The following is a 24,973-nucleotide window of genomic DNA, read 5'->3' on the forward strand; positions in this document are numbered from 1 at the left end:
TCCTTCCTTCCTTCCTTCCTTCCTTCCTTCCTTCCTTCCTTCCTTCCTTCCTTCCTTCCTTCCTTCATCTCTCTTTTTCTCTTTCTCGTGCTGTCTCTGTCTCTTTCTATCTATATATGTTTGCATTGACTTATTTGTGTTGTTTTCCCCCACTGAATGTAAATTTTTTGAGAACACAGAAATCAATTTCTGAGCCAGTTATGATGCCTTGCAAATAGAAGGCCACCCAAGATCCCTTCTAACAATTGAGCCATGATGCCAAGATGCTAGGTGTATATGCATATATATATATATATATAACAAGTATATGCAATATATCTGAAATGTGATGAACCAGAGATTTATAAACTTTAGTTAATCATTACTTTTGGATAATCTACTTGAGTAGTTAGAAATAAATATTTAGGAAATTGGCTTTTCTGTAGGCTCATGTATAAGGATACTTATCCAACTTAAAATTTTAATTTTAAAATATTTAATTTAAATATAATTTTGTCAAAAACACATCATGCTTTGAAGTGAATACATGTATCTATTAATATCCAGCATATTCCTTGAAGGTACCTTCACTATGTTTGTACATAATTTTGGAATCAGAACCAAAAATGTGATAAAGATATGAACATGTATATATACATAGATTATATATGTGTATACGTATATATGCACATATATACACACATATATACACACATACACACACATCTTTGATTCTTTGATTAATCCTTGCTTTTCCTGGACTCATTATTAATCACAGAAACCAAAGATATTAACCAGATATATCTCTAAATCATATTTTGATCTATATTCTTTTCTCAGAGACAGAAGCAGAATGAAATGGCTAAAACCAATATCACATCATCACAGTCACAAATAGAAGATCACCTCAAATTTGACTGCTTCATTTATTTACTTGAGTTACATGGTTTCACCATAGCTAGACAGAAACAAGAGGCCAATAGTGAGTTACCTACAATTAATAAATCAACAGATTCAGTATTGAACAAATATTCATTTGCACCATCTCTCTAGATACCTATCACGCTGGGAAAAAAAGATCAAGAAAAAAGGCACTGCAACAAATAGCATCTATAAATTGAAAAGGTTTCCATCTCTATTCCAGTTTGTAAGTCACACCATTTATTTGAGCTGCTCCTTCTTTCCCATTTTCTTCATTCCTACCTTGATTCATTCTTCCTCACTTCATGAATACCGCATCAGTCTCCTAGCTGGTTCCTATTGAGTACCAGTTGATTCAATTTATTCTGTACTCTGTGGCTAAAATAATATCCCAAGCTTAAGAATTTCTAATGTCTCCCTACTGTCCACTCAAATTCTTCATCCTGGGTCCTTCAGAACCTTTCTTACTGCTTCTCCCTACATCTTTTTGATTCCTCTCTTTCAGAGATCTTTCTAGCTCTCATGCTAATGAACCTTGCATACAATTTGCTATATCCTGCTTCTATCCCTTGGCACATACCTCAACTCAACTTGTTAAGTAACTTGATTTCATTCAAGTCCTTGAAAACAATTTAAAAGTCCTTCAGGAGTCTTTTCCATTTTTTCTATCTAAAACAAATTACCAATAGGTTGTCATCCCCTCGGTTTTTAAAATTCATGATTTCTCCTAATTTGCAAGTAGCAGTTCTCCTATTCATCTTTTCCTTCTTAGGCCCACATTGATCATCTTAATTAGTTCCCTTATTCCTCATGCCTGATCTGTTGTTCCTCTTGATGCCGCTCTTCCTCCTCCAAACTAATCTGTACACCTCCATCTCTGTCCTTTTACACGTGTTTTTCCATCTGTCTTTAATCTTCCTTCTATCTACACTTATTGAAATTCTACTCACGTTTCCATCTTTGTTCAAATGCCTTCCATTGTGTAATGCCTTACTCAATCACCCCAGTAAAGAGATGTCTTGCTTCTTCTGCACTCCTCTTATATTTAGGCTATGATATTCATATAATTATTTACCTCAGACCTGACTTTTATCACAGTTACTCATGTTCACGTCTTATCTGGGACAGGCAGCAAGGTATGGTGATTAGGGCAGTAGACTTGGGGTTAGGAAGACATGGATTTAAATCCTGCCTGACACTGAGTAGCTTGGTGAATCTGGATGAGTCGCTTGACTTCTCTGTGATTCAATTTTCTTATATGTTAAATGAATGGGTTGTGTTCAATGGTCTTTAGGGTTCTTTTCAACTCTATTATGATTCTATGATCTCTCCTGGTAGATAGAAAGCTCCCTGGGAGCAGGGAATGTATCTTGTTCATGGCTTGGCACTAAGCAGGTAAATGCTCAAAAACTGTGGAATGAATGATAAGATGATTAGTAGGGGTCCCTTTGACTGTGTGTGTGTGTGTGTGTGTGTGTGTGTGTGTGTGTGTGTGTGTGTTCTTCCTTCCTACCTGGAGTGTAACTGAAGAAGAGGAAGCCTTTCATCTTCCTTTACATCTGTATTTCCCCCATTACCAAATACAGTGCTTCATACCCAGAAGGCATTCAATAAATTTAAGCAACTGTCTTAGTAACCACAGAGAATAGTATCTTACAGGTATATGATAATTTTCAGGAGAACCAGATTTTCTTTCTATTTGCATGCTTGGGGTTTGTTTAATTTTTTTAGAGGAGCACCTATGCAAATTACTATGTAAGTGAGTACTCATCATCAAAGGCATATGAGCCTTTGATGATGAAATAATAATAGTATCAATAATAGATCACAATTACATAGCACTTTAAGGTTGGCATACCACTTTACATATATTATCTCATTTGATCTCATTTGAAATGCAGATTGGGCCCCAATCTAGTAATTATTCAAGACTTATCTGTTATAGGTATAGGTGTGGATTGTCACTAAAGCAGCTGTTAATAATATTTTTATTAATAGTAACAGCAAATAAAATGAATTTGAGACTTTATGGAGTCAAAGTTTCAATTGGGTGGGTGTAATGGGAATGTAAATTTTGAAGATCTTCCCTGCCCCTAGGCTAAAGTGCATCTGGAGCCTGGGGTGGCAGGCTTGTTTTTCAGTAGATACTTCTTGATTGGCCAGTGAGTCAATAAGGTTGTTACATTCTCTGAGCCAGGAGAAGGCTATATAAGCCCTGATGTGTATCTTTGTTTTGGGGCTCACTTTGAGAAGTGTTCTGTGATTTGATTTGGATTCTGGGAAGCCGTTGTCCAGAGCCCCCCTGGCTTGAAAAACCCAGATGTTGAAACCCAGATGTTGATTGGGTATGGATGTAATGGTTGGACAGTTTGGAAATCTGTCTACTTGATCTGTTTCTCTGTCTTGATAATTCTGTTTGTATACTTTGAAGTTCGGGGTGCTGGCCTCTTTCCCCTGAACTAGGTAAATGATACATCTATGACTGATTAAAATAAGCTTGTTAACCCATTTTGAGTTGCTTTCCTTTATCAAAGCAGATCCAAGAACCTGTATTAGCAGCAAACCCTGGGGATGCTGGGGTGCGTGCTGCTACAGTGGGTAACCAATAACAAGTTTGGAAATATACCACCCCAAATCTGAATCACAGAATAATGAAATATACAAAATAACTGTACCAAAATATGGTATGTTACATTTTATTTTTTAAAGTTTGGAGCAGCATTTTAGTAGGGTTCAAGGATGGACATGGTTTCCCTCACTTATGGGAAAGAGAGCAACATGATTGATGGATCTCAGCCACTAAGTGAACTAATTATTAATGTAGATTATCTAGCATGAATTATAGTGGCATTTCATGTCCTTCTCACCTCAACAATTTTGGAAAAGGAATGAAACTTTCAATTCACATGGTATAGTTTCATCCTTGGAAAGTAATGAAGTTGTCATTGATTTTAAAGTATCTTTTAGCTTTTAAACAGCATTTTTAATACAGCTTTTATTACTCCATCATGTTGTATAATTTTAGGTTCATGATTTATTCAATCATTTTATCTCTACTCTCAAAGTCTGTGATTCTATAAGAAAAGACAAATCACCAATATAGACTTCCATGCTTCATTCTATTGTTTGTTGACATACATTAGGTAACATCTAAGAACATGATCAACATCATTAGACTTTGGAAGTATTTTAAAATGGAAAAAAATATTGTTTGATTAGGATATTTATTGTGATTTTACTTTATCATAAAAGAAAGATGTCACAAAAAATTACCAAAAAAGTGACAAATAAATTTGAAATTTACTTTTATCCCCAAAAATAATCATACAAAAACTCTTGAGTTTCTAAAATTCTGATGTTAATAAAAGGGGATAGATGTCAATAGTTACTTGATTTTTAAAAAGTCACACCTAAATAACGCCTTCACCTATTAAAATATAAAATGAAACTGAAATAGTTAACAAAGCTAAGGAAGTAAAGGATATAATTATAGTCAGCTAATCTTGTGAAAATATTTTCCCTTTTCCCCAATAACATCTCCTTTTTTAGTTTTCACTTCCTGGAATAATTTGTATTTCAAACTCATTAACAGTGAAAGTAAATATGCTGCATACATTCTTTTCAGATAAAATTGATTTCAAATAAGAAATCAAGGTGGGAGAAAGAAGAGTCTTTAGTTACCTGCTGTTTCAGTTGAGGTGAGCTCTCCATTAATCCCATTCTCTTTGGTTCTTGAATAGGTACCCTGTTGCCCATGATCTCCATAGCCACCTTCTTCTTCCTCTCTGTATGGAAATCCATTGGCGCTCCGGACTATTCCATCCCCTGCTCCTGCTTGTTCCTTAAGCTCAGGTGAATGTGGGTGGGAAGATGCCTCTGCCAGTTGACTTGATGTCCAGTGAGGTGCTTTACCTTCATCTTTCCTGTCATCTGCCATTCTTTTCTCCCTTGTGACCTCTCCTATAATTAGAATAGGTTAAAACATTACCTCTTATCTCAACAGAACTCCAGGTTCTATGTCACTAGTCATACTATAGAAGCCATCTCTAATGAGTAAAATTAGGAAATTATAGAGCACTAATAGCTAATGAAACAAAGATAATCAAAGTTATATCCATTAATATCAGACTGGCATACAGATATATGCTAAATATTTTCTACTGTATTAAAATACATATGTGTCACCCTTCATTTCAAAAAACTTGTGTTTATAGATTTTTAGAATTAAAAATTTGATAAAGTTGAGCATTACTTAAAAAAAAATCTGATGCCTTGAACATTGAGCTGTTCAATGTAACATACAGTTAGATGATGACGCCTACTGGTGAAATGTAAAATTGTAACCTAGCTCTATTAGATATTTTAGCTATTCAAACAAAAGAACCATTGCAACTAAATTCTGCAGCCTTTGAATTTCTTAGAGAATGTGTATAGAGGATCTGTTAGAGATAGAAGACAAAAGAGAAATGTTAGAGTGTGAAGACTGCTTCAAAAGTGTTTTTAATATTATAATTCCTTGTATGCTACAGGATACATTACATTTTGAAAGCCTTCTTTTGAAAAAATCTTAATGTTGGATTTGTGTGTATGACTTCATCGATCATTTTATAATTGAAATAAATAGAAAAACATTTAATTCTGTGGAAATTATTTTGTAACCAGTCTTACTGAAAGTCATCAGAGACTGAGATGTAATCTCGTTAACAATTTATATAGTATTGTACAATATAGGGTTAGAAGGAGTCTCAAGAAATCATCAGGTTCCATCCTCTGTCTTTAAAGAGGTAACATAAACTATGGACAAAGCTCAAAGCTAGGGGCTAAGGATACAGTGATTAAAAAGAAACAGTACTTGATTTGCAAATCTAATGGGCTTTAATAAAGTACACTAGTACAGTGAGTTTTCCACATTCAAAACATTAACACTGCATCTGATGTTTTGTTTTTTTTAATTCATTTACCACTATCCAATTAGCTGTCAAATCATGTTAATACTGTCTTGGCAATATTGCTTCTATCTGTTTCCTCCTTTATCCTCTACTCTCACAATTTCAGACCCTCATAATCTCTTTCTAAGAATACTTCCTGACTGGTTTTCCTGCCTCTGGTCTATTCCCTCTTCAATTCATCTTTTACATTGATGCCAGAGCAATTTTCCTAACACACCATTCTGCTCATATTAAGTTTTTTCTTGAAAACCTTCAATGGCTCCCTGTCACCTACCATTCCCCATATCTGAAATGACCTCACCCTTTATGCCTGATGAAATGCCTTCTTTTCTTCAAGACCAACCACAGGTGCCTACATCTGCCATGAATTCCTCCAACTGTCAGTCATTTATTTGTCCTCAAATTTCTTATAGAAGTCTCATCTGGACCTCTTGTACTCATCTCAGTCCTTGTGATATTACATATATATATATTCCTCCCAATTAGATTATAAGTTTCTTGAGGGCAGGTACTGTCTTTTATTTTTCTTTTATACTTAAAACTCCTAACAAAAATCCCTGCACAAGGTAGATGCTTAAACATGATTGTTGAATTGAATTTAATGGTATTTGTATGCTAAGTTTAAGTCTACAGATTCAAAGGTCATGAAAAGATTTATTCCCCTTTGAAAAGCCCTGACTATGCAATGTGACAATGATGTCACCAGGTGGCAGTAGGACCTCAGTCAGTATTCTCTTTAAGACAATTCAAATTCTATTAGATTCTAAAAACATTTGATAAACTTTCAAAAGTACAATGAGTAAAATATCATTTCCAACAAGGCAGATCAAATAAGGCCTCATGGAAGAGTTGGCATATAAACTAGAATTTAAAGGATGAAAATGTTTTCAACTGACTGAGACAGGAAAAGCATTCCAGGAGTATAGGATGTATAGTATAGTTTTGAGTGTCATCTAGAACATCTAGTGATCAGTAATATGAAATAAGGTGGAATGGATAGAATTGTACCAGAACACAAAGGTCATTGCTTGCCAAGTTAAGGAATTGGAACTTTGGTAGGTAAAGAATGATAGAAAGCTTTTTAGCAAAGAAAAAGCCCAAATCAGACCAATGTATAAGAAACATCACAGCTTAAGTTATTAATATTCATAGATATTCATTGGAGATGGAGATGACATTTTTGCACCTTTAAAAGTCTGATATTTAAATTTTTATTAAAATAGATGACCCTAATATATTTAAGCTGGGTTTTTAAAAATTAAAGAATCTCCCAGAATTTCAGAGGTTAAAGAGACCTCAAGACTAACAAGCTCATTTTGTATCTGAACAACACTCCTCTCTACAACATACCAGACATGTGGTCATACTGCTTTTGATTAATGAGATAGAGAAGACAGAGAAACCCATTATACCGACCCTTGGAAGCAGTCCATTATGCATTGGAATAGTTCTAATGTTAGGAGCATTGCACTGGGCTTAACTTTATGCCTTTGTAACTTCTACACATGGCTCCTGGTCCTTCCTTCTGGGTCCAGGAAAAACTAGTCTAGTTGCACTTCTATATGAGAACCCTGTAAATATTCAGAGACAGCCTTTATGTATAACCCCCAAATCTCCTCTTTTTCTAAGTAAAACAACTCCAGTTATTTTTCAATCGTTTTACAGGACTGAGCTTGCCCTTAACCATATTGGCTACCACTGGCTGGACATCATCTGACTTATCAATATTATACCTAACCTGTGGTGTGGCCAGGACAAATAACAGCGGAAACTGTCACATCATCATTCATGGGCACCATGCTACTTCTCCTAGGGTAATCCAAGATCTCATCAGTGTTCTTGAGTACCACATGAAACAACTGACCCATATTAAGCCTCCAGGCCAATGATTAAAATCCAAATTATTTTTCAGATGAATTGTTATCTAGCCACCCTTCCTCATTTTATATGCATAAAATTGCTGTCTGGCTCCATATCAAATTATTAAGTTATTAAAATTTCAAATAATTTTTCAGATGAATTGCCATTTAGCTACACTTCTCCATCTTACATTCATGAAATTAATTTTTTGAACCATAATAAAAATTTTTACATTTATCTCTATTTCATCTTAATAGATTATTAGATTCAGTCTAATGTAAATTGATACCTTTTGGCTTCATGACTGTGTCATTCAATGTGCTGCTATCTATCTCTCTGAACTTTGGACTATCTTCAAGTTTTCTAAGAATACCTACAATCCATGCCTTTATCCAAGTCACGGATATAAATGTGAAACAGGAAAAGACGAAGCAATGATCAGTGGTACACTCCATTTGAGATCTCCTTATGAGAAGACACTGAAGCATTAATGACTACTCTTTGAGTACTGCCATTCAAACAGTTCAAAATCTAATTGTATTATCATTTAACCCCCATATCACTGTTCTACAGGAATGGTATGAGAAACTTTATCAAATGCCTTTCTAAAATGTAGGGAAACTCTTGGCACAGAATTCCCTTGTCAAAAAATGAATATGGGACAGATTGTTAAGGAAAATTTAGTAGAAAGTTTAATTCTATATATTTTCCATGAATATGTAACTGATATCAATTGATGCTTAATTGAATTTTGGTTTTATCCTAACTCCCTACCTTATCTGTCCAGGACAAACAGATAGTTTATATGAATAAATGGATGGGTGGATGGATGAATGAATTAATTAAAGCACTATATGTCAAGTGCTGTACTACATCTGAAGATACAAATACAAGTAAGAAAAAGATTCCCTGACTTCAAGGAGTTAACACTGAAATGGGGGAAGACAACACATAAAGATTTGCAAAGGGGAGACAGACAGGATATGGGTCAAAACACAATGGCATAGTTTGGAGTCACCCTTATTCTGAGAAAGATGAGGTGACAGAAGTCCAAGTCTGAGTTCTGGTAGGAAGAGGAGGAGGAAAGTCAGAATTATAGTGGCATAGTGTGGAGCTGGCCCAGATTCCAGGCAATATAAGGTGAAAATTCACATATTAGAGCACATGGGCTATATTTTAATATCTGCCAGTGGCTGGATTTGAATTGAATTAATTTCATGACAATACTTAAGTTTACCTATAATTTACTTCCCTTAGCAACAGGCTCACATACGGAATCAGGTAAATTTCCTAATCATTCTGTCCTACTATACCAGAAACTATTTTCAAAAAGGTCCTCAATTTCTGTTTAGAAAACTCAAGAAGAATTTAATATACCTACATACATACATATACAATATACATATATGTATAAATACACGCACATATATACACATGTGTGTATATATATATATATATATTTAAAGTAATTTGATTAATAGATCAAAGTCCAGCAGACATTTAAATAGTATCTACTGTGTGCATAATATCAATAGAAAACATCCCCGCCTCAAGGACACTGCAATCAATTAGGACAGACAGGACAGTATGTAAGAAAAATCTCCAGCAGCTTTACTAACAGCATTCTTGTTGAAAAGAAGTGCTTGTGACATCACAATTAGCAATGATTCATACCTTATAAACTGGTAAAAATCATTTTCTTACCATGGGTACTAGTCTGAGAATTGTATAGGACATAGAAAGTGTTTACTTGGTTGACAGTTTTGAGCACACAAACACTCGAGAACCAAGGCCATATCTAGACATTTACATATCTTCAGCTGCATTTTCTCAGAAGTGAATTCCCTTTTATTTTTCTTTATTTCCTCTTCTTAACTCTCAAAGTTAAAAAAACAAAACAACAACCAAAAACAAAACTACAAATATCCATTCATCATTTTTAATTAAAAAGAAAGTTGCACATTACTTCATTGGGAACAATACACTTAAGAAATACTAACAATTGAAGCATTTGAAGGGATAATGGTCTTCAACTTATGCTTTGAAATGCTCTACCTTTCCCCAGCTTCAAGTACTAAGGAGAAGGATAGGGAATCAGAAATCCCTTTGTGTGTGCTCAAAAAGAACCTTTCCCTATGAAGAATCAGAACATTTAATGCCACAAATGAAAAAATTCTTGGGGATTATCCAACCTTAAAAGCAAGACTCAGATGAGGTGAATGGCTTGCTTCTGATATTGTGCAAATATGCATTCATTCATTCAATAAGTATTTCATGCCTCTTATGTGACAGGCATTGGGGACTCACCGCTGGGGACACAGAAAAAATACAAATTAGTTTCAAAGGAAGAGAAGGATGGAAATAATAATCAAACCTATACCTTTTCTGGGACAATATATTCCTTTAGATGTACATTGGGAATGTCATATATATTTTATTTTTCAAGTTTAAAGGGAGAGGAGAAGGAAGAGGAGATGATAAGACACAGAGAGATGGACAGGCAATTTGAAAAGGCAGAAGCTTGGAGGACAAAAGGTGAACCATGAACAAAACTTCCAAAAATATTCCTGTGAGATTTTAATAAAGTCCTCTAAACCCTTGGGCTTTCCATTAGAAATGAAAATGGGAGGAAGTATAGTCATGACTTAAAAGCAGTCATCTGAACCCACACTCTTACACTGATTTGCTACAGCTTTTTACTTAGAGGACTGGAAAAGTTTAATTTAGAAGTCAGCTTTCAACAGGGCCACAATTTGTTCTGTATATCACATAAATACAGTAAATGGAAAAAAACTGCACTTAAATAAATGTATGTTTTGCTGACTTTGCTTTGTAATTATATTTTTATAGTTTTTCCACATTCATCACAACCACCATAATTGTTGAGAATTTCTCTATTACATTCCTTTCTAAAAACTGAGAAAACTGAGAAAAATATTTCAAGATAGCTTAAGTTCCAATTCTCCTTGGATCTCAGAGTCTACAGGCATGACTCCTGTGAATTGCTAAGGCACTTGCTATGTAGCCTACATATATGCCATAGGCCATGCCTTTTAGTCTTCTTACTTTTGAGGTCTGGCAAGGTGTCATATCTACAGTCAACATATTGCCTGAATAAAAATCGTTATTCATATACTGTCAAAAGATGTTCTTGTTGAAATTATATTTCATCACTGGATTACACTTCACCACTTCTAGAGCTGGAAATGAGCTCAGAGAAGATGAGCAATTTCTTCATTTTGCATGAGGACTCTGTGGGTTAAGATCACACAAGTAGCAGGTGGCAAGACCAGCACTTTAGCCTGGTTGTCTGACTTAAAATTTCACATTCTTCCTACTGGATCATAGTGAATCTCCTCATAATCCTCTTACCTGTTGTTATTGTCATGGTCATCACCACCACCACCATCATCACTATCACCATCACCACTATCTTCCTCTATATTTTACCACATAGAGCCACTGCCATGTCTTGGGTCTCCCATAATTCACTACTTACTCTACTCACTTCTAGACTACTTTATTTTTCTGAAATTGGCTGTGACTTTGGAAATTGCCCATAGCACTTAGAAATAGCTCCTATGAAATAGAAATAGCTTCCTGGTCCTTAAGATATATTTTATCAATTACTTGAGTAGATTTATCAATCAATATTTGTTAGAATATGTGCCAGGTGTTGTACCAAGAACTAAACAGTCTAATTTTAAAAGAAAGTATTGTCCCAGAAAAGGGAATAGTTTCTATTATTATTGCCATCCTTCTCCCCATTTGAAGCTTAAATAAGATGGGGTTTCAACATATCAATTTTCAGGTAGGAATGAGAAGTTGAGAAACAGGCACCTGACTGATAAGACAATGGCTACATCAGAGGTCTGCTTCTTTCCATGAAATCTATGCCGTTATTCACACTTTCCCTTTTCCATTCCTCTCCTCTTAACACACACACACACACACATACACACACACACACAGGGTCAATGAAGATACTATTCAAAGGACACGAAGATGTCTTGCTCAATAGTTGTGTCATATTTAGGCCCTGAGGGGATATATTCAGCTCTTATAGTCATTTTTATCCCCCAAACTGAAACTGGGTCTTGTTGACTTTCATTGTCTAGAAACCAAGAAAAATATGAACATCACCTGAATAGCAAAAATACAGAGAAATAAACAACTAAGCTTGCCCAAAGAAAACAGTAAAATAAGGTCAGTTTCCTTCAAAAAACACAAAATGATTTATATTATTTTATAAATTTTTACTCAAATTCACTGAGTTCAGAAATGTACAAGAATATTAAATACCAATGACAACATTTTATCTAATGAATTTTGTTAGAATGTTGCTTATCATATGTTACTTAACATAAGCTTTTGTCTTTAAACTTCTGCAGCAAGTCTTGGAAAAAATGAAAGAAGAAAAAAGAGAAGGAAAGAAGAAAACAGGGTCATTGAAACATTTTTTTGAATGAAAAGAGATTATTAGGAAAAAGTTCTGAAGGAAATACAGAAAAGCAGGACATCTATAAAAGCTAACACGTTGAATTTATTATGTACTTTGAACAAAATCAATCTGTTTATAATGCAAATACATATATAATTCTTTTAGTATATGGATATTTGCTTGTGTGTATGTGTGAAGCTCATAATTTTTTAAAAAAATAAGAAACATTTTTTAAAAACCTTCCTTTTTTGAGGTTAAGTGGTATTGCATTGGTATCATAAGTTCTGCTAAGTTATTGGTTAATTTTTGTTTTTTATGTTAATGCCCCTCCATTAAAAGCATACTTTGAAGCCAAATGATAGTAGTGGGACATGATCTTAGCTTCTCCAAGATCATACTAGCCAAGCACAAGCTATGAACGAACATCCTAACAGCAAAATGGAAAAAAAAATTAGCACAAGTTCATCTGATGCCCATTGTTTGAGGACCAGCCTGATTAAGTCTAGAGAGGCTTATTATTAGCTTGGCCATAAACTGATGAATTTTTTCATCTATAAAAATTCTTTAAGATAGTTTATCAATTTGGAGAGAGATTTCATTTGTCTTTGGATTGGGGATGACAAAGGCAATGGAATGAAAAGTCAACATTTCATGTACTATCAAGGTAGACATAATACAGGATGAAGTTGTTCCAGGATGCATACCTGAATGATACCAGGTTCCAGAATCACCAACAGAGTAACAAACCTGCAGCTTAATATTGCCAAAGAGCTTTACTGTAGATGAAGAATCTTAAAGCTCTCATCCAAAAGGTCAACATACAAAAACCTAAATGACTTCTCATATACATCTTTGAAGGATAAAATGATCAAAGAATATATTGATATACTTCTAGGATTTAATCTTTAGAATACAGAAAGTGTATATAGTTGATTCTTCTGTTTTGTGTTTGTCAGAAAAGCATACCCTCAACATGTCCAAAGTAGTGTTAGTCTTACTTTAATTTGTGAAAACATAAGTGTCTGCAGTTACAATTTGCTGTTCCTTTCATACCACTGAAGGCTTTAACTTTATAATTGGAGCTCTCCACATATCCGAGACTTTTTTTGTATAAAAAAGGAGATATAAATACTTATTGTATAGGCATAATGTCATGTGGTAAATTGTATACAATATACTCTAAAATAAAAGCAGCTGGATTCCTTCAATTGAAAAATATTTAGTGTTCCAGACAGACATAAAGTAATTTAACCCATTGTTATTAAAAAGTAGATGCAAGAATGATTTGAATCGGTTAAATTCTATATGATTAATATAGAGCTACAAGGTACAATGGGAAGAATTCTAGATTTTCAATGAGAGGACATGGGTTCAAATTCTGGCTATGTCATTTCCTACTTGTATGGCCTTGGCAAACTCAAATCTGCAATATGAGCCTCAGTTTTCTTATCTTTAATATGAGGTGGATGTGCTAAATATTTAAAGGAATAAAGTTTCTTCAGGTTCTAAATCTATGATCCTTTAATTAATTTCCCCAAATCAACTGAATACATTTATTTCTAACATTTTATTTTTAGTTATGTTTCTTTTGAGATAATTATATAACATAACAGGATCATTCACATAATACTTCTGATGGCAGTGTTATCTATATATGTGTCCAGGAAGACTGATAAAGTATGCACAGCAACATTTTCCATACTAAATGTACATCAAAATTTGCCTATTACTTTTTTGGGCTATGCATGTACAATCATATTAAACATATTTCCACATTAGTCATGTTGTGAAAAAATATCAGAACAAAAAGGAAAAACCATGGGAAAGAAAAAAGAAGGGGAAATAGTATGCTTTGATCTGCATTCAGACTCCAAAGTTCTTTCTCTGGATGTGGAAAGCATTTTCCATCATGAGTCTTTTGGAATTGTCTTAGATTATTGTATTGCTGAGAAGAGCAAACTCTATCATAGTTGGCCATCACACAATGTTGCTGTTACTGTGTACAATGTTCTCCTAGTTCTGCTCACTTCACTCAGCATTAGATCATGTAAGTCTTTCCAGGTTTTTTAAGATCCACCTACTTATTTTTTATAGCACAATAGTATTCCATTACATTAATATACCACAACTTGTTCAGCCATTCCCCAATTGATGGGCATCCCCTCAATTTCTAATTCTTTGCCACCACAAAAAAAGCTGCTAAAAATATTTTTGTATATGTAGGTCCTTTTCCTTTTTTTATGATCTCTTTGGGATACTGACCTAGTAGTGGTATTGCTGGATCAAAGAGTATATGCACAGCTTGGTTGCCCTTTGGGCATAGTTCCAAATTGCTTTCCAGAATGGTTGGATCAGTTTACAACTCCACCAATAATGAATTAGTGTTCCAAAAATTTGCCTAATTTTTGTAGACTTTTTAAATGCATAGAAGACCTTTGTGGAAATGTATTATTTCTTTTTTTTGCTTTTTAGAGTTGGGGGAGCATAGCAATTGGGGTTGACAAGGTTACATGGCTAGTAAGTGCTAAGTGTCTGAGGCCATGTTTGAACTCAGGTCCTCCTGGCTCCAGGGCCAGTGCTCTATTCACTGTGCTACCTAGCTGCCCTAAAATATAATTTTTATTATGATAAAATACAATATGATTTAGTTTCTTTTAAAAAGCCATTTTTCATTGTATTTTTCCTATTTATTGTTTGTTGCTGCTAATATGATCAAAGGGGTTGGAGCTGGAAGAACCCTCACATATTATTTAGTGTAACTCCCACATTTTACAGATGAGGAAACTAAAGCCTAGAGAAGTTAAATGTTTTGCCTAAATAGGTGTGAGTTTGGATAAGACCCCAATCTGTTGACTAGGAGTCTTCACAGTGGCATGTTGTCTTTCAAAAGTAAGACAAGTAACTCAAAAGACTTATTGTACCAAAGGTAATCAAACAGTATGCTTCTGTAGACTCACTCTAAGGGTTATGACCCTTACATTGGCAAGTTATGTTAAAAACAGATGTTTCTCTCCTGGAAATCAGTTGTCCATTGAGAGAGTAAGACTATTATGGAACTATAACCTTAGGAGAAAGAATCCCATCTTTCCTACTGTCAGTGAGGAAGAAATAGGTAAGTTTTTTTGTTTTGTTTTTGCTTTTTGGAGGGGCAATTGGGGTTAAGTGACTTGCCCAAGGTCACATGGCTAGTAAGTGTTAAGTGTCTGAGGCTGGATTTGAATTCAGGTCCTCCTGACTCCAGGGCCAGTACTCTATTCACTGTGCCACCTAGCCGCCCCAAGAAACAGGTAAGTTTTGTTTTTCCATCTTAGAACTCACTTAAAAAGCAATTTCCCTTGACATGTATCTTAAGGTCTGGCAGTCACAGGGAAATGATGCATAACTGTCACATTTCTTCCGAAACATTTACAAAGGGGAGAAATAAAATGCTTTTGGCAAACAAAGCTCATGAGCAATCAGAACTAACATTTCTGCTGCCTCTCTATTTTGCTCCAGAATCTTACTTCTCACTGCCTAAGAATGCAGATCACAGACCCTTTATATCACAGAAATTACCTACTTACTCTTTTTAAATTTACTTTGATGTAGATGATTAGTACGATCTGCCACCTCCTTCCCTTCCACAACCCTGAGTTTAATGTATGAACAATGTTCACTTAGACAAAATATACACTCTTGAAATTTCATAATAATCTACAAAACAACCCAAGGGGAGGAGAATTCAGCAATATGATTTTAAAACTCTTGCACTGATAAAAAGACAAACACTGGAATTTAAAAGGGTAAGAGAAACTAGATATGAAAGGGACTTGAGTGACCATCTAACTCATTCCTCCTCTACCTTTGAATTGCAAATGAGGAAACTGAGGCCTGGAGAAATTATTTGCCCACATACCGCACAAATAGTGAACAAGCAGGCCTGTGATACACCTGGTTCCTTTCATTATAAATTTACTGCTTTACCCGTTTGACCATAATGCCCCTGCATCTATCACTAGTTTTGTGGATATCATTAGCCTAGTGCAAAATGACATGTAGGACTTAGAAATTCTTACTGAGATTTTAAATGATTCTCAAGACTGCAGTGGTCTAATATCCTAGCTTGAGTTCTAATTCAAAGTAAAGTATATTTGAAAAAAAAAACCAGCAGCATAAATTACTGTGATGTAGAATATAGTATATGTGAAATAGAAAACATTGATTTTTAAGCCAAAATCATTAATTCCATTTCAGGCATTATTCTTAGAAAGATGAGGCTTCAAGAATTCTACAAGATCATTTAGTCTCCCTTACCTTCAGGCAAGAATACATCTATTACTGGAAAGTAAGAGAAAGGCCAAATGAAATTCAGAGAGAATTAACAAGGTTTCGAGAGCAGTGGTTTCTAAAAGGAGAGTTATGTCCACCAAGGTCCAAGGCATGACCTAAAAATGCGGCATGACCCTAAGATTATATGATCTACCAATCAGAACCTAGGAAGATGAATCACAGGTTGATCATGTCACTCCCTCACTCAATAAGCTCCAGTGACTTTCTCTTGACTCTAGGTAGGGTCAAATATTGCTTAATCTTCATCTTATCCTTTTTATGTAAGTCTTCCAAAGTATATTATTATACTAATATTTTAGTATATAGGAATAATACATAAATAAGTAACTATACAATTATTAATGATGGGTGTGCTAAACTATTTACTGATAGGGGAACACAATCAAAAAAGTTTGAAAATCATTACTATAGAGCAGTAGTTTGCAAATTGTGGTCTCAAAAACACTAGGGATTCCTTGAAACCCTTTCAGGAGCTTTGTGAGATCAAAACAACTTTTCATAATACTAAGATGTTTGCATTTCTCATATGGTAAATATTGATAAATATAATCCACATATAAATTTCTTGGGGGGGCGGGTTCTTAATAATTTTGAAGCATGTAAAAGGGCAAGAGTCCCAAGACCAAAATGTTTGAGAATGGTTGCCCTCAAGCAAAAGGAAAAAGAAGGCTGAAGTAATGATTCAGCTGGATCACCTGGCAATTCTGAAACTAACAGCTCCTTTAGTTTATGTTTCTTATGAAGAGGAAGATTCTAGTGACACAGGCAATAGGCTACAGTCTAGCAGAGGGAAAGACAGAAGCTAGTCTTCAGATTCTCCCAGTGGGGAGGCAAGACTAACCACACACTGTAGCCTTGGGTAACAACAGCCAACAAACAACAACAATGTAGCAATGATAGGCAGAACACCTGTTCTCTCAGTCTAAATATTTCCTCAAAATGTGTTCTATAGTGGAATTAGGGTAGGGTTGTCTTTTATCTACATTTTCTGCTTCATTTAAGATACCGAGGTGCTCAGAAGCAGCTGCTAAAATGCAAATTCTGAGGACTTATGCTAGAAAGGCACTTAATGAATCTCGTTTTGTTTCATTTTCTCCTCTCCTTAGTCTACTTTTTTTTCTTCTTCTGTCCCGCCTTGGAAAGAAGGAAGAAAAGAAGTCCTTGGATGGCACAAAGAGAGAGGGGTTTCTTGCACATTTTTATGGAATGATTAAAGCCCAAAAATTAACCATGGAACTCCCCTACTGTCAAATTAAATATATTGTTAATGGAATGATTCACCTGAAAATGGTATTAGAAAGGCACTTGTCTTAAAAATTACCATAATCATAACACTTCAGCTTTTCTTTTTGTTTTACTATTAATGGAATGATGAATGAGAATGAGAATTCATAAATGCTCTCTATCTCGTTTGGTCATAAATTCTTCCCTTCTTCATAGATCTGAGAGGTAATGAGAGGAATGAGAAATTCTTTGCCACCAGGAATGAGAAATACCTAAACTCAGCCAGTCATCATCACTAGATAGCATTTCATGGTATAGAATGATAAAATACAGCAAAGTTTGAATGAAAAAATGAGCTAGTTGCTAAATGTTTATAATTCTAGATTCTATGTTTATAATAAATCTGACATAAAATAGTTCTAAAGTGTGTTTCTAGGGAATGTTCTACCTATCACTGGCAGCTAATGGACCGTTTCTACTCAATAAAAACATTGGGATCATAATGTCCTGTGGCTTCACAGCTGGTGGGGAACAGTAAGAAAAGTCATGGGTTATGGTTGTATACATATGTACAACATCTCTCCTGCAAGAACCTTCATTAACAATTTCATAATTTTCATATCCTTTTTAATAAAGGTAACCATTTTATTTTGTGATTAGTTGAATTATATATGACTAGGCATTCTTCAATCTTAGGTCAAAATCAAAGTGTTAGCCACACAGCAGGCTCTCAAACAATTACTCTTAATGGATTGACACTAGTCCTGACTTTTGTCTATTTTTAATGCAAATTTTGATAACTTTTTACTTTTATTGATGCCAGAAGAAAGTAAGCTATTGGAGTTTTCAAATGTGTGCTCCTAACATGGTTTTCAAAAGGATAAGTAAAAGCTGAAATTATGCAAAGAGAGTGACTAAAATGTCCATACTCTTCAATCCAGAAATTCCACTGCTAGGCATATATGCCAAGGAAGTTAAAGACAAGAGGGTTCCATGTATACCAAAACATTCATAGCAGTAGTTTTAGAGACAGTAATTGAAATAGAAGGAAAATAGATTGCCCATTATTGGGGAATGACTAAATAAGTTGTGATATGTGCGTGTAATGTAATGTTACTCTGCCATATGAAATGATGAATATAAAGAATTCAGAGAGTCGGGGAAAGATCTATATAAACAGAGACAGAGCAAAGTAAGCAGAACCAGGAAAACAGCATGTATAACTAAAAATACTAAGGTAATTTTAAAGAATTAGGTAATTTCAAAGAACAATAACACAAACTGAATATAAATCATAATTGTCAAGATTAGTTCCAAAGAAAAGATGAGAAAACACTTCTCCATCCCTTTCTCTCTCTCTCTTTCAAAAAGATACATATTACTGTCAAAATCTGTTAATGTGTTCATTAATTTTGCTAAAACTGTTTAAAATTTTTTTCCTTGTTAAAGGGGAAGGCTTATTTAGTAGGAGATAGGGATATGTTCAGAAATACACATGACTTAAAACATAAAATAATAGACATTTTTTAAAATTAAAGGCTAACTGTTTCAAAAAGGAATCTCTCCCTTGCTAGAGGCTTCAACTAATAAATTATAATAAATTTCCATAGTACAAAGCACTATCATCACAAAAGAAAAGGGAGAGCATGGAACTGAATGTTGTAAACCAAAATTAAATACATTAAAAAAAAGAAAGGTAGGAGCAGGGTTAGCAGAAGACAAAAACACTCCTCTGCTCCTATATGCCCTATTTAATATTCAGTGATTAATAAATCAATCAGTCATGAAAAAAGAGGAGGTAGAAGCAGCACAAGCGTTACTATTGTTCCCATCATACAGATGAGGAAGCTGAGACTCAGAAAGGCTGACTTACTCATGATCTTGCAATTTCGGAGTGTCAGAATCAGAAATGGAACCCAGATCTGTGGACTCCCAGACCAGTGCTTTTTCAACTACTCTGTATTATTAGCAAAGTAGGTAAAGTATCCTATAAGCTCAGTTGGAATCAGCAGAGTGACATGGTACCAAAAAAGCTGCTGATTAAACTACTTGAGACTAGCTAAGAAATAGAGTGGTAGATCAGGGGAATAGATTAGGTACACAAGACACAGTAGTTAATGACTATAGTGATCTACTGTTCGATAAACCCAAAGACCCCAGCTTCTGGTATAAGAACTCACTGGGAAAAACTGGAAAATAGTATGGCAGAATAGAGCACCAGCTCTGGAGTCAGGAACACCTGAGTTCAAATCCAGCCTCTGACACTTAACACACACACAAAAACCTAGCTGTGTTACCTTGGGTGAGTCACTTAGCCCCAACTGCCCTCCAAAAAAAAGCAAGAAAATAGTATGGCATAAACTAGGCACAGACCAACATCTCACACTATATACCAAGAAAAGGTCAAAATGGGTACATAATTTAGACATAAAGGGTGACTCCATAAGCAAGTTAGGAGAGCAACGAATAGTTTACCTGTCAGATCAATGAAGGGAAGAATTTATGACCAAATGAGATACAGAGCATTATGAAATGGAAAATGTATCATTAAATTAAAAACATTTTGCACAAACAATACCAACACAACCAAGGTTAGAAGGAAAGCAGAAGGGTAACAATTTTTATAGTAGATGTTTCTGATAAAGGCCTCATTTCTCAAATATATAGAGAACCGAGACAAATTTATAAGAACACAAGTCATTCCCCAATTGACAAATGGTCAAAAGATATGAACAGGCAGTTTTGGATGAAGAAATCAAAGGTACCTATAGGCATATGAAGAAGTGCTAGAAATTGCTTTTGATTAGAGAAATGCAAATTAAAACAACTCTGAGTACCACCTCATACCTATTGGATTGGCTAATAAGACAGACAAGGAAAATAATAAGTATTGGAGAAGATGTGGGAAAATCGGGACATTAATGCATTGTTGGTGGAGTTGTGAACTCATCTAGTCCTTCTGGAGAGCAATTTGGAATTATGCCCAAAGGGCAATCAAGTCATGCATATACCCTTTGTTCCAGCAACATCACTACTAGGTTTATATTACAAAGAGATCATAAAAAAGGGAAAAGGGCCTACATGTACAAAAATATTTATAGTAGCTCCTTTTTTGTGGTGGTAAAGACTTTGAAATTGAGGGAAAGCCCCTCAACTGGGGAATGGCTGAACAAGTTGTGGTATAAGAATGTAATGGGAAACTATTGTGCTATCAGAAATGATGGAGGCATATTTCAGAAAAACCTAGAAAGACTTACATGACCTGATGCTCAGTGAAGTGAGCAGAACCAGGAAAACATTTTCCAGAGTAACAGCAACATTATGCAATGATAAACTATGACTGACTTAACACTTCTCAGCAATACAATGAATGATCTAAGACAATTCCAAAAAATTCATGATGGTAAAAGATATCCACACTCAGAGAAAGAACAATGGAATCTGAATGCAGATCAAAGCATACTATTTTCACTTTTTTTTTTTGTTTTCTGTGGCTTTTCTCTTTTGTCCTGTTTCTTCTTTCACAACATGTAATTGAAAAAATAAAATAGTATTTACCTAAATAAATAAATAAAAAAAAAGTTACTCAAGTTTGGCTGCCTGAAGAGGGACCTAATGACCATGTACAGACTAGGAAAATGGCAGTCCCATTGTTTTCTATTCAGTCAATCAATGAATAAATCAAACATAAGCATTCATTAAACACCTGTTTGATATATGCCAGGCACTATGGTAGGTGATCGACATACAAAGACCAAAGTAAATCAGTCCTTGTTCTCAGGGAACCTACATACACATGCATCCATCCATCCATATATGTGTGTATATAAATACACACACATTTACATGTACCTATGTAGATGTAGAATAGATAAAATATGGTTCAGGAAAGAAGGGCTCCAAGAGCCAAAGGAACACAGAAAGGCTTCACAGGATGAGGTGTCTAAGTTGAGGCTTGAAGGAAGTGGAGGTGAAGAGGGAGTACATTCCAGGTGTAGTGAATGGTCAAAACTGATCTGAATCTTGGTGACTAATGCCAGGTGACATATTTAAAAAGGACGCCGATCAAGTGTATAGCATCCAGAGGAAGGCAACCAGAACAATGAAGGGCCTTGAGTAAATGTCATAGCAGTAGGGCTGGTTAAGAAGGAAATAAGACTGTTTAGCCTGAAGAGGTTCAGATTTAAGAGGAACATAATAGCTGTCTCTAAGTATTTGAAGAGCTGTCATGTGGAAGAGACATTAGATTTGGTCTTCTTAACCTGAGAGGATGGAACACAGAAATAATGGGAAGTAGAGCTTTAAGTAAAGAAACACTTTCTAACAATTCGAGGCTGTGTTGTCATTTCAGTCATGCCTGACTCTTCGTGATCCTATTTGGAGTTTTTTTGGCAAAGAGTGGTTTGCCATTTCCTTCTCCAGTTCATTTTGCAGATAAGAAAACATAGGCAAAGAGGGTTAAGTAGCTTGCCGAGAGTCACACAGCTAGTAAGCTTCTGAGGCTGGATATGAACTCAGAAAGATGGATCTTCCTAACTTCCCAACTCCAGGCCCAGCACTCTAATCACTGTGCTACCTAATTGCCCTAGCAAGGTGGATGCTATAGGTATTATTATCCCTATTTTACAGATGGAGAAACCAAGACTAAGAAGAGTTAATGTATTTGAGTAACATTATATGTGTAAGTATTCTGACTTGTAGTCAACTACTTTTCTACCATACCAATAAGTCATGATCTTATTGCTAGGAGGTCTACATTTTTTCACCAGCTGAAAGAAATTACTATACACACACACACACACACACATATCATACTATATACATCATACTGGAACTGGCAGCCACGGGGTACCATAGTGCATAAGCACTGGGCCTGGAATCAGGAAGACCTGAGTTCAAATCAGAACTCTGAAACTATCTGAGTGACCCTGGGCAGCTGACTTCACCTGTTTGCCTCAGTTTCCTCAAATATAAAATGAGAATAATAATAATAGTACCTACCTCCCAAGATTGTTGGGAAGATAAAATGAGACACTATTTCTAAAACACTTTTCAAGTCCTAAAATGCCATATAAATGCTAGTTTTCATTATTATTGCTGCTCTTTGTTATTATATAAAAAGAGGGTTTATTGAGCTGTGACACCAGAACAGAGAGTCCTGAATTCAATTTCCATCACTGAGTGAGTGAGTCGGAGACATGGGATCTGGGCAACATCAACCCTTAAAGACATCCGGTGTCACAAGGTCCAGTTTAAGAATCCTTGATATAGAACATGATTTCTTAACTTCGGGGTTCTTGAATTTTTTTGAATTTGAAACTGTATTTCAGTATAATTGGTTTCATTTATAATCCTATGTATTTTATTTTATACATTTAAAAACATCATTCAGAGGAGTCCATAGCACAAAAAAAGGTTAAGAATCCCCATACTAGACCAATTGGCAGGAAATCAACTCACTCTCTGCACATTATGCACAGAGATAGCAGGAAGACTTAGAGGTATTTTGTGCATGCAGGAAAGCCAAAGACTGGAGTCAGGTGAAACATTTAAATGATTTAGCAATGAGAAATTCATTTTGAAGTTTCATGGTGAGAAGGATTTTCATGACATTTCTCTAAAATATGTCATGGATCTTGGTTGCTTCAAAAAGTGAGCTCCATATTATTTAAAATGACAATGTTTTGACAAGTAACAATGTTTTCATACATCTGTGGGATTTTATTGTACCAATCATTACAACCTTAGAATATTTTAGTGCTGTTATCTTAGACATTAGAGCAATCTTTTTTATACTGTAATGCACACAGGCCTTTCATATTAGATTAGCATTAATTAAAGGAAATGCATAATCTGAAACTTGTTACTCAATACACATGTGAACTGTACAATTTTGGATTATTTTTATCATTAGCCTTATAATTAAAGTTAATCAAGACCAGAACCTTAACAACAGAAATGATAAATTTTAAAAATTAATTTCTGTAAGGTTCAACTTACATATACTTTAAAAAAATACCTGTGAGAAGATGGAAGAAAAAAAAACAATTATTAAGAGAAAAGAATTGGGATCAAACAGAAGTAGTAAAAGTGAAGTGATTTTAGTAAATTTATTTTACCTGATATCTAATTTGCTTCTTTGTAAATTATGCCCGCAGATCCTAGTTCTGGGGCCAAGAAGAATAAATCTAATCCCTCTTTCACTTGAGCACTCTATAAATTAACATTTAAATAAATTTATCATATCTCCTTGTGACCTCTCTTAGCCAGCATGTCCTTGTATGGCATCCTTTATCACTAGGTTGCCCTCCTCTAATAACATTGTCTCTAAAATGTGTCTCATTACTAAGGATTTTGAGCAGAGAACATTATTTTAGCATTTCCCTATGCCTCTCAAACTTAATGTAGTCTAAGACTGTTATTAGTGGAATGGCACATGCCTGTAAACTCTGTTACTAGGAAGACTAAGGCTGATGAATCTCTTCAGCTCAGGGGTTCTGAGCTCCAGTGAGCTAGGTCAACTGAGTGTCTGAACTACATTTGGAATTAATGAGATAATATCTGTAAAGTGTTTAGTATGGTGCCTATCACATAGTAAACACTATATAAATACTAGTTATTATTATCATCATTTTTACTTATTCAAGAAGGGTACCCACTTTGGGTCTAGCCTTCTACATGCTACATATGGTCAAACAGCAAAGTGGCCCTGAAATATTGCTCCCAGGCAGTTTTTGCATATGGTTCTGCCTTTTGATTGTGCACCAGAAGTCGGGGCTACTTTGGTTCTCCAATATCTTGAATAAAAACTAGTTTCCAATTTTAGCTACCTTAATGTTTTCCTTTTATTTTCCCCCTGGAAAAAGTAAAATCTTTTTTTCCTGCCCCCAGTGCCCAAAGCAGAAGATTATTTTCTTCCCGTTAGGGCAGGCAATCTTTGCTGACATTTGGCTTGTCTCACTGGTGCCCAGAATTGTGACCTGGCAGGCTATTACTGAGTTGAAATGAAACTTCACCATGCCAACTGAGTTATAGGGAAAAGAGAAGATGCAGAATTCTTATCAGTTGGAATTCCCTTACAATTTAGGCCTGATCCAACTGAGGCAGTAACCACATACCTCTCATCTTTCTCCCTTGAACAGAAATGCCATTGTGCATCCTTGAGTGAGTACTGGAAATTAGGTCTATTTTTATGACTTGCTAACTTTTTTTTTCTGCTAGATTTTTTGATAAGACACAAAGTTTGTGGAATGCTCCAGGCATGAAACAT

General features: G+C 35.0%; 1 protein-coding gene across 16 annotated transcripts in view; it reads right to left on the reverse strand.

Moving 5' to 3' along the window:
- The window catches only part of MAP2 (microtubule associated protein 2), a 373,092-nt gene that overhangs the window by 102,426 nt on the left and 245,693 nt on the right, over window positions 1-24,973 (reverse strand). For all 16 annotated transcript variants that reach the window (XM_069075243.1, XM_069075251.1, XM_069075250.1 and 13 more), the window contains one exon: window positions 4,582-4,860. In XM_069075243.1, the coding sequence (XP_068931344.1) occupies window positions 4,582-4,837 (256 nt within the window). In that variant the 5' untranslated portion in view covers window positions 4,838-4,860. The remainder of the gene's footprint in view (window positions 1-4,581; window positions 4,861-24,973) is intronic.

This window comes from Petaurus breviceps, unplaced genomic scaffold (genome assembly GCF_028583685.1).
Source record: "Petaurus breviceps papuanus isolate PSGF00001 unplaced genomic scaffold, PetGlider_PUasm1.0 90903, whole genome shotgun sequence".
Classification (NCBI taxonomy): Eukaryota; Metazoa; Chordata; class Mammalia; order Diprotodontia; family Petauridae; genus Petaurus; species Petaurus breviceps.